At 50.7% G+C, this 12,417-nt stretch overlaps 1 protein-coding gene across 1 annotated transcript; it reads right to left on the bottom strand.

Moving 5' to 3' along the window:
- Positions 1–4,224: 4,224 nt before the first annotated feature.
- SLITRK3 (SLIT and NTRK like family member 3) lies at positions 4,225–7,045 on the bottom strand. The gene has a single exon (XM_065672640.1). The coding sequence runs from the start codon at positions 7,043–7,045 to the stop codon at positions 4,244–4,246; it is 2,802 nt and encodes a 933-aa protein (XP_065528712.1). The 3' UTR covers positions 4,225–4,243.
- Between the last annotated feature and the right edge of the window lie 5,372 nt (positions 7,046–12,417).

The following is a 12,417-nucleotide window of genomic DNA, read 5'->3' as shown; positions in this document are numbered from 1 at the left end:
AATTGTACAGCAGAGAACACAAGTCAAATATAGCTGCACGTTTCTAGCTTAAAATGAAATCAGCTGCAGTGACATGCTCATAAGTGATTTTGCCTGGAAAGGTCTCTGACAAAATCTTGAGCTACTGCAGCTTAACTCATGTCCACTGAACTTCATAATAAAGGATCTGTCTGTAATATTCTCCTAACTAGAGTAGTATAGGTCCTGGCTTGCTTCAACAGACATTCAGAGGTGGCTCACTTTCCAGAAGTCAGATAATTATTCACAGCATAAAATTTAGCATCTTTCTTTCACTATTCATAGAGTCAAGAGATCCATGAAGCAATTTCCAAATCTCAAACAAATCCTTTAACCCAGGTAGAACATGATGGTGACAGCAATGACAATATGCAGGAAATACAAAAGAGCACTGATAATTGAGCACCGTTATTACCCTTTCTATTTCCCTGTGTGCAATTATCAGCTACGACTGGGACTTACCTGGCCTTTTTTTCTTTTCCACCTGTAGGAAGAATTTCAATATAGTCAATGAGTGAATACAACAGATACATAATGAAAGATTTACTGCCATGTTCTGAGCATCGCCACAAGCTAAACTGCTGAAGCCAATGTTGCTGTGCAACAATGAAATAAGCTAAAAAATTATTTATTTATTTAAAATAGTATCCCATCAAACAGCTCTAATGTAAATGCAGATCATTTGACTTTATTTGACTCCTTCCCAATATCATTAATGCCACTAGTAATACTGCTGATGGTAATAGAATTATCATTAATACTCCCTATTAATTAGGAGTAACTCAGCTTGAAATAGGTAAAGAGTCATATTTGTCACAAATCGGAGATGATGGATCAATCCACTTTTGTTTCCTGCAATAGAAATGCTACTACCCGCTCAGCCTCAACTCAACACAATGAAATAGCAAAACAGAAGTCATACTAACACACATTAGATATGACGATTAAATATCGTCAACTCTTCCAGAACACATTATCCCCAAAGGATTTCAGTACACAAGGAAAAGGAAGTTTCCTACACAAGGAAAGAAAAAGAACTCAACATAAGCCAAAAATTATCTCTTTTAATACAAAATTCCATTCTCATAAAACAAATTTATTTCCACTGAATAAATAGATTTCCTCACCATTCACAGGTGAGAGTACTACTTATAGTTACCTTGAAATTCTCTTTCCTTTCTGCATTTTAACTAAAATATAAACATTATTTGCAACTGGCTTTACTATATTTGGATACAAGTATGAACACTGGGGGGGTGGATGACATTGCCAGATGGATACAGCACCACTCTCACTAGGGGTTGTACTTTAACCTGATTTATATAGCTCCACACATTACTTGCATGTAGTCTTATCAATGTAATTATGCTTATCATGAGAAGGATCTGGCCTTTGCACTTTGAGGTTTATTACTTTCAACATGTGCATACTCTTCTACTATCCATTAAAAAAAAAAAAAGAAGAAAACAACAAGAAAAAAACCCACAAATGACCGAACTCCAAAGGATTAGAGCTGAAGGCAATGTTAATAAAACACTATTAGCTCAAAAGAGGAATGTGGGAAATTCAAAAGCATAATATTTTCCCTAATATTATGGAGCTGATGCTAGATTTTCAGACTTTTGGCGCTGTCCCTCCATCTCAAAGTACAACAGCTACCAGCAAGGCTCAGGAAATCACTTCTGTCGCTCCCAGGTGCCTCTCCAAGACAGACTGATAAAGAAAAACAGTCAGCAGTAAGCATACCCGCTGAAGCTATAGATAGAGACACTTGGGGTGAAAACAAGTTTGCATGGGTTGATCTCCATTAAAATACATTGTGCTGGGTAAAATCAAGTTGTTTCCAAGAGGAGGGGGGACAGCTGGGGTGAGGTGACACTACGCTGTGTGCTACAGCAGCATCTGCCCCTTCCACAAACAAAGCAGAGCCTCAGTCCCCAGCAGCAGCCAGAGCAAAAGCACTGGGAGCAACACCTTTTGAACGTAGTGGGGGAAAAGTAAGCAAAATTCACCTGGATAAATGATCGTTAACACTGTTCCGTTAAGACAGATGATATTTATAGATACATATTTCTGTATAAAAATCTGTATTTGAATGTCTTTAGGGTGGCGCCTCGGCAATACTGGCGCCAGGCTAAGGGCTCTCCCCTTCGCGGCCCCGCATGCCCCGCTATAAGGCGCCCGGGGGTGGTACATTCGGCGAGGCCGGCGAGGACCAGAAGCGGGTCCGGGTCCGGGTCTGGGAACCGGGAACCGGGAGCCGGGCCGGGACCAATCGGACCTCCCTCCGCTCCTGCCGTGCCGCGGTGCTGCCAGAGCTGGAGCTGTGGCGCCACCTGGCGGCTGCGCGGAGCTGCTCTCCGCCGCCAGCCCGGCCCGGGGCCAGGATCTCAACGCGGCCAAGATACCAACCGTGACCTTCCCGGGACGGGGAATCCAATCGTCTTTGGTCTCGCCCCGGTTTCAGCAGCGAGCAAACGGCCGCGGGGAGCAGGGCCAGGTGACTGAAGCCGGTGGGACCCTTTTCCAGACTGCTTCATTCTTTCCCAAAATTAAACTACACTTTAACCTCCCGCTCCAGCCCCATCCAACAGGTAACGTGGGCACGGACTATGACCCGGGAAACATCAATGTTTTGAACCATGAATGTGTTTCAAACCAGAGAACGACCCCCCTGCTACCAGCAGGCCGAAGAACCAGCTCTTCTGCAAGCCACTCCACTCAAGGACACTGTCCTAATTTTACTGCCAATTTTTAAATGACACGGGACAGGCCATAAGTACTGCAGCAAGTGGGAATAGGGATTGCAAATCATTATTTAAAAGTCTCGGGTGGTATCTTGGCAAGAGAAGCTGTACAAGGTTTTTCTCTGTTAACATCACAGTGCATTGAACTGTTATTAATAAAATAGCTCTCAAGGTTAAGGTGGGGGAGAAAATCTCAGTAGGGGGAAGTTGAAGTTTCAGTTCAAGCTTTGTATTCCTATATATATATATACATGGAGGTATATATATATATATATACTTCTTTTTTTCAAAACATTTTATTAGGAAAGCTATACCAGACGCATCACTGTACAATGATTAAACATTACCTTTACAATTTATATTCACTTGAAATTACAGAATAAATATATGCACATTGTTGTACCTCTGTGTGTGTGTGTGTGTGCGTGTGTGTATGAGAAAAACAAAAAAAGTGCTTCCTACAAAGCCATTAGTGACAGGTGCCCAGGAGCTTTTTTTTTTTAATTTCTTTCTTACTCTTTTTCTGTATAATTGCATGTTGCTTGTATTAGGAAAGTGCGGATGTCCTCCAAAAAAACCATGGCGTCATGATGAAGTGTCACCGAGCATCCCCGAGGTGTGTGCGCCACGTGCTCCCCTCCTTCGGGCTGCTCAGCCCCGGGGGTACCCCGCCAGCCCTCGGAGTTCCCCTCTGCGGCCCCCGGGGCCCGCTCCCGCGCTGCGCTGCGCGGTGGGGCTGAGCTGGCGGCGGGATGGCGGTGGGGGTGCGGGTGGGTGTGCGTGAGAGGGAGGGAGAGAGACAAGAGTGAGACATTCGAGCAACCCTCCCCTCCCTTCCCTCTTGCAGTTTCCAGGCATGCAGCAAACTGCGCTCGTTTGCTTCTTTGCATTTTTTTTAAATAAATATACAGAATCTGTGCCATGATGGGCTAGAAGAAAGCAAGCCAGAAAATGCAATCTTCCCTCCCCCTCCTCTCCAAGGGAAAATATAAAGGAAGTTTACTGCAAAGAAAAAAAAAAAGCAAACAAACAAACAAACAAAAAAAGGACCCTCAAAGAAACCCAAACCACCAAACCAGTCAAAAACACCGTCAACAAACAAGCCCCATTCCCTCCCAAGAAACCCCAAAACAAACCCCAATCAAAACCCAACAAAAACAAAACCCTACCAAAAATAAATAAATAAAAAAGACACACACATAGAATTTACTTAATCAGGATCAATACAAAGATCCCCGATAATAATAATAATAATAATAATAATAATATACCTTAGACATGGCACAGTCAAAGTCTCAGTTTCAATATAAAAAATAATGATTGATTAACATCTGCTGGCAAAAGTCTGCGAAGGCACTTCATCGATTAATGATCTGAGAACGGCCCTTCCCCGCGGAGCGCACATCTGGAGGGAAAGAGCACACAGCTGTATCCTCGACTCGCTTGCGGTGGTGCCGGGGCGGGCAGCGGGGCGGCGGTCAGAACCGGTACGTGGTCTTCTCCAGGACTTCGAGGTAATCCGGCTTGGTTTGGAGTTTGGCCCTTAACTCGAGGTATTCGCTTGTGGGAGTTTGGTGGTCTGGGAAGCCCTTGCCGGCCGCGAAGAGGAGGGTTTCTTTGAGCCTGGCGTCCTGCTGGAGGTCCGGGTATTGCATGCCAGGGGGGTGCACGTGCAGTTCCTTTAGTTTGGGCACGGTGCCGTATAGGCAGTCCACGAAGCCCACGGCCAGGGGCGGCGGGCGGTCGCGGTCCCTCGGGGCACCTCCTCCAGCCGCCGCTCCGAGCCCGCCGCCGCCCGCCGCCAGCCCGCCGCCCGCGGGGTGCTGGGGGTGGACGGCAACGATGGTGTTGAGCTGCGAGCTGGAGACGGCCAGGCTCCACTCCTGCTCCTTCTCCAGCAAGGTGCGGTAGTTGGTGCCCGGGTCCTGCGCGGCGGCGGTGAAGCGCTCCCCGCCGCCCCGCAGCAGCTCCGCCGCATCCCCTCCACCGCCGCCCGCCACCTCCTCCTCCTCCCGCGGCTTGTAGATGGGGTTGTTGCACATCTGGGTCACCGGGTGCGGGATGTAGTCGTAGACGTGGCCCGCCGGGGGCGCCTTCTCCGGGGAACACTCCCTACCCCCCGAGCTGCCGCCGCCGCCGCCGCCGCCGCCACCGCCGCCCTCCTCGAAGAGCCGCGGGCAGCGCAGCGGCACACCTCCCAGGTCGACCGCCTCCCCCCGCGGGCCGCGGAACGGGAGCTTCCGCCGGCGGCGGCGCAGCACGAAGGCGAAGAGCCCGGCGGCCACCAGCACGGCGGAGAAAAAGAGAACGAGGAGGCTGAGGATGAGGACGGAGAGAGGGACAGCCGTGGCGGCCGGCGGCAGCTCATAGGCGGCGGCACCGGTGGCGGCGGGCGGCGGCGGGGCTGCGGGGGGCGAGGCGGCGGCGGGGCGGAGGGCGGCCGGGCAGAGAGCGGCCAGTTCCAGGGAGCGCAGGTCGCGGCGGGCCAGGGCCTCGGGGCTGGCGCACAGCACATCGCCCACCACGCTGACGGAGCTGAGCGCCTCCAGCCACTGCTTCAGCGGCACCAGCTCGCAGGTGCAGTCCCAGGGGTTGAGTTTCAGGTCGATCTGGACGATGGCGTGGAGATGCTCCAGCACCCCGGCCACCGGCAGTGCCAAAAAGTGATTGTTGCGCAGGTTGAGGCGGGCCAGGGAAGTGCCGGCGAAGGCGTCAGTGGGCAGGGTGCGGAGCAGGTTGTCGTTGAGGAAGAGAAGCTTCAGGTTGGGCATGAGGCTGAAGGCTGCCGGCTGGATTTCCCTGATCAGGTTGTACTCGAAGTACAGGTAATGCAAACTCTGCAGGCCACGGAACATGCCTGGAGTGAGCCGCTCGATGTCATTGCCGTTCAGGTACAGGCTCTTGAGATTCGGCAGGTTGATAAAAGCCCCATCCTGCACATAGGAGATCCGGTTGTTCCCCAGGTGCAAGAGATCCAAGGAGGAAAAATTCCAGAAATCAGAGCGGTAGATTTTCTGAATCAAATTCCCACTCAGGTACAGCTTCTTGGCATTCAAGGGCCTGGGCAGGAGCTCGGAGATGTTGTGAAACCCTCGCTCCTTGCAGTTGACTGTCAGGCCCAGGTCATTTATGTGCAAACTGCAAGAGCAGCCGGTCGGGCAGATGATGGGGATGGGGGGCCGGGTCTGGTAAGCAGCCACTGGCGGCTGGTTTGGCCCAGGGTATAGGCTACGGGATGTCGGGGGAGGCCGGGGCGCCCTGGGCTGCTTGGTGGGTTTGGGCTGCTTGTTGGATGTTTTGTACTCAACAGAGGAAGCAGTGAAATGGAAGGAGGACAGCATGGAGGAAGGCTTCGTAGGCCACGCATTCTCCTTGCTGGACGACAGCTGAGGGATGCCTAGGCTGGCTTCCACCTCAGAGTCAGACAGCATGGGACAGAGCTTACTTCTTTTGATTTCCCGCAGGTCTTTTCCATGGAAGTGGAAGGGAGTCTCACAGGTGATGTCCCCCACCAGGGCGGTATAGGGGATGCGCTCCAGCCAGCTCTTCAGCTGCACAATCTCGCACGTACAGTTCCATGGGTTCTCCTCCAGCTGGATCTCCATCAGGCTCCTGCCAATATGGTCCAACATCCCACGGTATGAAAGGACTTTTAGCCGGTTCCCACGCAAGTCCAAGTGGGTTAAGGACACAGACTTAAATAAGTTGGTGGGAAGCATGGGGATAAGATTGTCATTTAGGATGAGAACCCTCAATTTACTTAGGTTTCGAAATGCCCCACTTTCAATCCGTTTAATGACATTATAATCTGCCTGCAGATATTCCAGACTTTCCAAACCCAGGAAAGTGTCATTTCTGAAAATGTCCAATTTGTTTTCGTGCAAATACAACCTCTTCAGAACTCGGAGCCCATTAAATGCCCCTGTCTGAATGTCCTGCAGTGCATTGTTCCCAAGGTTAATAGACACAGCATTGTTCAAGTGAAGAAAACTATTGGTGTACAATTTCCTCATGGAATTCCTCTGCAAATAAAGTTTAAAAGGTCTCGACCATGACTGTGTTATCTGACTAATATTTATAAATCCTTTGTTGTCACAATGTATATGGAAAAGGCTCTCCTTCACTTCACAGTAACATGGATCAAAGCAGGGCTCATCGAGTTCCTCCGAGTCCTCTATCAAGGGAATTGGTGTAGTCCATGCTAGAGCAATTGTGCTTAGAAGAACTATCCACAACATCCTTCCTTTATGAAGTGTCTCTGCTGTGAAAGGTTTCATCATTTGTTGATGTTTGCAAAACTGCAATGGGAAGAAAAATGCAAATTTCAGTATTTTTGTCCTGCCTCACTCTTTTTCCTAAGCCCCTACCTGCTAGACTTGTGTTAGGCTCTTGGAAAGTTCAGCAATTGTTGAGCAGATGTTCACAGCCAACTCTAAGGCTGTCAGATGGGTGAGCCTTGCCCTGGTTTATACTTAAGAGATGTTAGAAGGTTTAATCACGCGATATCAGCCACCCTTATCTTCCCCCCCCTCCCCCCTCCCCCCTTGGTAAATGCCACCTATAAAGAGAGGACAGAACATGTAGACCCACACAGCGACATTGAGCACACAAACTGAGCATGTTGCATCTTTACATGTTTTACACCATAGGACCAGGGATTAGGACTACCCATATTTGATACTCATTTGCAATTTTAGCTTTGTAGCCATCACAGCCCGCATTGAATGTGGTGGGGGAAATACAAGTGGGTAGATTTCTCCACTGTCGCACCACATCTTTCATACATGTAAACTCCCAAAGTTATTGAATCTCAATCCTCAAATCTCTCTCCCTCCCAACTCAATATATTTATAAGTTCAAAGGAATGTGCAAGGTTTGCTGATGTCCCTGGCAAAACGGTTCCCTTCATAAATCCCCACAGTATCATCTTTAAAATAGTAAATGGTTAACAACACTGATTTAAAAGAAAATCTTCCCCTTTCAATGCGCTGATGAATTAATGCAACTGGTATATTATCAGATAAATACATACCACATATTAGTCATTTTAGCTGATTAAAGCATTTAGAGATGATTAATCTTTCTAAAGCACATACCCATGCGATCAGCAGATCTAAAGGGAAGTGACAGCTAAAGAGGCACCTAGGATTGAAACGCTCAGCCTGCCTTGGATTCGGGTATTCTGCGCCCCCAGGACCAAGCAAGAGACCCAGTTAAAAAGCTGAAAGTGGAAGAAAAAAATACCTTGACACTTACCAGCCGATAAATTATCTATCCTACTATATACATTTCCGAATGAAGACACCATTCTTCTTCAATCAGATGAAAATAATACTGTACTAATGAGGTGCAGCTCCTTCAACATATGGTTTCACCCTTCCTTTCATCAGATATTTTTAATGTATGGGCACAGAGAAATGCTAAGGATGGTAATAATAATGGCAGTGATGCTGCCTTCCTTGAATCTCTGAAATGCCCATTAGAATTATTCAAAGCTATCGTTGCTTTTAGTCTTAATCTTTCAATAGAAAAGGTCTTTTTTGCCTTCCTCGTGCAAGAACTAGAAAAAATTGCCCCCCATCCACAAACTTAAGAGCCGAAAGATACATTAAGGGAACAGAAATGCCAGCGGAACAGAAATCCTTAGGATCAACTTGCAAATGAAACCCTCCCCTGTGGGGAAGAAGAGATGGTTGAAAGCATGAAAAAAGAAATACCCCTCTGCAATTAAAAACAGCGTCTAATTGGGAAGCAGAGAGAGATATGAGAGCTATGTTGCGGTATAAGTCTTTCTGTCTCCTTTGCAAGATATTAGCCACTTAAGTTCTTTCTCTTCTGCAAGGGCTATAATAAAAAAAAAATAATAAAAAATAAAGAGGATTATTATATCTTCTTTTTGGAAGAGGGGGTGTCTTTGACCCTAGGTGGAAACAAAAGGATCCAGAAAGGTTGTACTTACCGGTTTGCAGGAGAGATTTTAGCACATCGTTACAAAAAAAAAAAAAAAAAAAAAAAAAAAGAGTGGAAGGGGGAAAAAAAAAGAAGCTCGAGTTTAAAGATTGCTGATTTCTCTCTGTCTCTCCCTCTCTGTGTCTCTCTCTCCCTCTCTCTACTCCCGCTGAAGCTGAGGCAAAAGGCAAAAAAAAAAAAAAGGCAAAAAAAAAAAAAAAAAAAAAAAAAAAGCAAGCCTGAAACGTGCTGGGAATGTAATGAGCCCCTCAATGATCTTCTTTAGGATGCAGAGCTGCTGTTTGGCACACTCAATGGAGGAGGGAGGAGAGGGGCTGCTGCAGGCTCCGCCGCCGCCTTCCCCGGGCCCCAGCAGCGCGGAGCGGGCGGGCTGGGGCGCGGCGGAGGACCGCGGGCTGCTCGCCGCCTCCGCGGGTGCGTGTGCTTGTGCGTGTGTGTATGTGACTGCGTGTGTGTGTGCGGTGCTGTTGTTGCCCTGGATCAGGCTTTTCCACGTCATGAAAATGAGCTTCAAGAAGGGGAACAAATGAAGGGGGCGCGCTTGGCATCAGGTCGGGGGCGCGCATTTGGGAAGCCCTGACTGTACATTTTTTTTCCCCCTGCCTTATTTTTTTTCTTTTTTTCTTTTTTTTTTTTTTTTTTTAAGGGGGAAGGAGGGGGCTGTTTGGCGGAGGGGAAGGGAAGTGGGAAACGAGCAGATGGGGGAGGAAAAAATACAAGAAGAATCATAGAGGCAAAAGCCGCCGGGATGGGTCACAATTTACACACTCCCCGCTTTAAGAAAACAAACAAACAAACAAAAAAAACCAAATCAACAACCCAAAAAAGAAGGGAGGGGGAGGAAAAAAAACCCAACTCTGAAGGAAATCAAAGATGCTGTAATTGCAAGCGCCAGCTGAGCTGCCGGGGAAGAGGGCGGCCCAGTGGGTTCCGGCGAGGGGCCACGGGGTCCAGGCCCTGCCGCCCGGCTCTCCCCGCTGCTCCCCCGGCGCCTCCTCCTCTCGTCCCTCTCCTTCCCTCCCGTCCCGATGCCGAGCCGCGGCTCCAGCCTCGCAGCCTCTCCAGGAGCCAGCGATCTCCCGCCCGCCACGCAGGCGAAGCTATAATTCTCGGGAGGACCGACCCGGCACCGTTCGCATCCTTCCACCGCGGAGTGTGCGCGGAGGCGAAGGGCCGCGCCCGCGGAGGGCAGCGCCTCTGGCCGGTGTCTGCCCGCCCCGGAGCCGGAGGCAGGTAACAGAGCTGCGCGGGGAGACGGGTGGAAGCTGCCGGCGGGGGGCGGTGGATCCGCGGAGGGGGGCGCAGCGGGGGTTTGCGCGGGTTCGCTCGTGGCTGAAAGTTGGCGGGTGAGATGCGCCGGCGGGGTGTCCGGCTGAGGGAGCTGGGGGGACTGCGGACTCTGCCCTCCCCCCCCGCAGGTCACATCCGCGGACGAGAGAGGAGGTCTGCGGGCAGGGCAGGGCAGGGAGGTGCCCCCGCGATGCCTCCTGCATCTCCGCCGTCCGCACACGTCCTTGCACCTTGCGCACCCGTGCGCGCATCCCCAGGCACGCGCACCCTTGCACACCCATCCCCGGCACACGGATGCGCGTATCGCCACACTCAGCGGTGCCGGGATGTTGCGGGACCCGCGTAACCGCCTGGGGCAGCTGACGGCACTCACCGCCCTGCTCCGCGCCGCTCTCCTCCCTCCGCGGAGCAGGGGATGGATTGGCCGGGAGGAGACTTAACTGGAATAGCTGCTCGGCAGCCAAAAGTTGAGGGGCAAAGCTGCAGGTGCAGGGGGGAGAGCCTGGGGGAACCCTCAGCCTCAGGCCGCCTCGACGGCGCTCTCCGCTGGCAGGGGCGCTGCCTCCGCGCCCGCGGACATGCATCATCTTTCCCAGCCTCTGAAGCTCCCTTTCACCGGTGCAATACGGACTCACTGCTCCCTCCTAATTAAATTGCTGCATCATTAATTTTCTGACACGGGAGCAACATGGGGTACCAGCAGGCAACATGCACCTGACACCCCTTTTTAAAAAAGAGGGGGAAGGGAAAAAGGGGAAACCACAACAGCTTGTTCTTAAACCAAGCTCGTACGGCAGCTTGAGCAGCAACTAGGAGAAACGACCTCTGCGCTATGTTTCGGGGGAGAGAGGCTTAGATGGCACACCCCCGCATCCCCGCTGCTGGGCCGAGGAGGCGGGGGGCAGCAGCCGCGTCCTGCCCTGACCTTGCACTGCCGCTTTCCCCGGCCGGCAACTTTCCGAAATACACCCGAATGAAACGCCCTTCCTCTTCTCCTAAGCTCCTGTCTTCAAGTTTTGCCGATGGCCTAGGGCGGGGAGGAAGGGAAGGTATCTGGGAGGGGGCGCTGGGCATCCGAGCGGGGGGTTGGGGTGTGACCCTGGAATGCAAAGCAGCCAGGGCTGCAGGGCAACTGGTCCCCCAGGGACCCCCGCGCCCGGTCCGGTCGTTGCCGCGCCACGCAAGGCAGCCCCGAGGGATGTCCTCGGCGAAGAAGTAGGGACGTCGCCCCCCAACTCCTGCCGGCATCCCTTATGCGCACAGCAGTTTGGCAGCGAGATGAGGAGGAGATCGCAGCTCACCAGAGAGGCGTCTCTCCCCAGGTTTGGCGGGGATGACAGACCTGCGTCCCCTTGTCCTGCCAGACAGGAGACAGAAATCACGGTGGGCCACTCCCCTTCATCTTGCCAAGCCCAAGCGGCTGACAGCCACCCTGCCTCTTGTCCTTTTGTCGACGCAACCTGCTGAGAACAGGATCAGTGTAAGAGTGATTGGCAGGAGCTCCAGCTAAGGGTATGGTATGGTAGACTGATGTAATCAAGGTTAGGACATCACTTGGTTGTTGTTGTTGTTGTTATTATTATTATTATTATTATTATTAACAAGTGAGCTCTTTCCTTGCAAGCCCCTGCCCTGGAACTGCAGAGTCAGGAAAGATACATGTCATCTGGGTGGAAGGCTGGCAGATGCCCTTCTGGCTGCCTCTTTCCAGCCTCAGCTGTAGTTACTGAAATGCACCTTTTACCTCTGACAGCCTTGTGAAAATAAGGGAGAAAGAAGCCACGTATAACTTGTGGGACAAACTACAAAACAATGCTTGAACAATTATTGTACCTTTCTGAAAGTACCATCACAGCATTATATTCCACTGGAGGCGACCATTTCCCCCGCTGCAGTCATTGCAACGCAGTCATTTAGTGCTTCATTTAGTCTGCAGCGTAAACCAGCCCCATCCCTTCCCAACAGAAATGTTAATGATTGAAAGAGGGAGTTTTCTTCCAAAGCTCACCCTGCCTGTCCAGAAAGAAATATTCTGATCTTTAATAGTCTCTTCTGTCTCAAGCAATCTATGGTAAGGGCAAAAGCAATAAACAGTGCAAGGGCAAGGGAAACTCTCTTGTAATTATTATAGATGGGAGGTGCTTCCTGGCTCTTTTGTTAAAGCTAAGGAGTAGTTTAGAGGTTCTGGATCTGAGGACTGAAATGTTTTGGATGCAGTCAGTGCCCGGGTTCCAGCTGCATTTCTGCCTAAAAGCCCCTCAAAGCCAGCTCATGCTGTTCTGTGCCCTCATATCCAGCTCACTGCAGGCCAGCAGGAAGGGGGGATCCCCGTAAGCTGCCCGTTCATGGAGGCAGGTGAGCTTGTGGGAACCCGTGTGGGAGAGAGAGTGGA

The sequence above is a fragment of the Lathamus discolor genome, chromosome 3 (genome assembly GCF_037157495.1).
Source record: "Lathamus discolor isolate bLatDis1 chromosome 3, bLatDis1.hap1, whole genome shotgun sequence".
Lineage (NCBI taxonomy): Eukaryota > Metazoa > Chordata > Aves > Psittaciformes > Psittacidae > Lathamus > Lathamus discolor.
This window is presented reverse-complemented; position numbering and strand designations above follow the sequence as displayed.

Excerpts from the sequence above, each read along its gene's own strand:
- SLITRK3 (XM_065672640.1), bottom strand. The coding sequence starts at position 7,045 with ATGATGAAACCTTTCACAGCAGAGACACTTCATAAAGGAAGGATGTTG.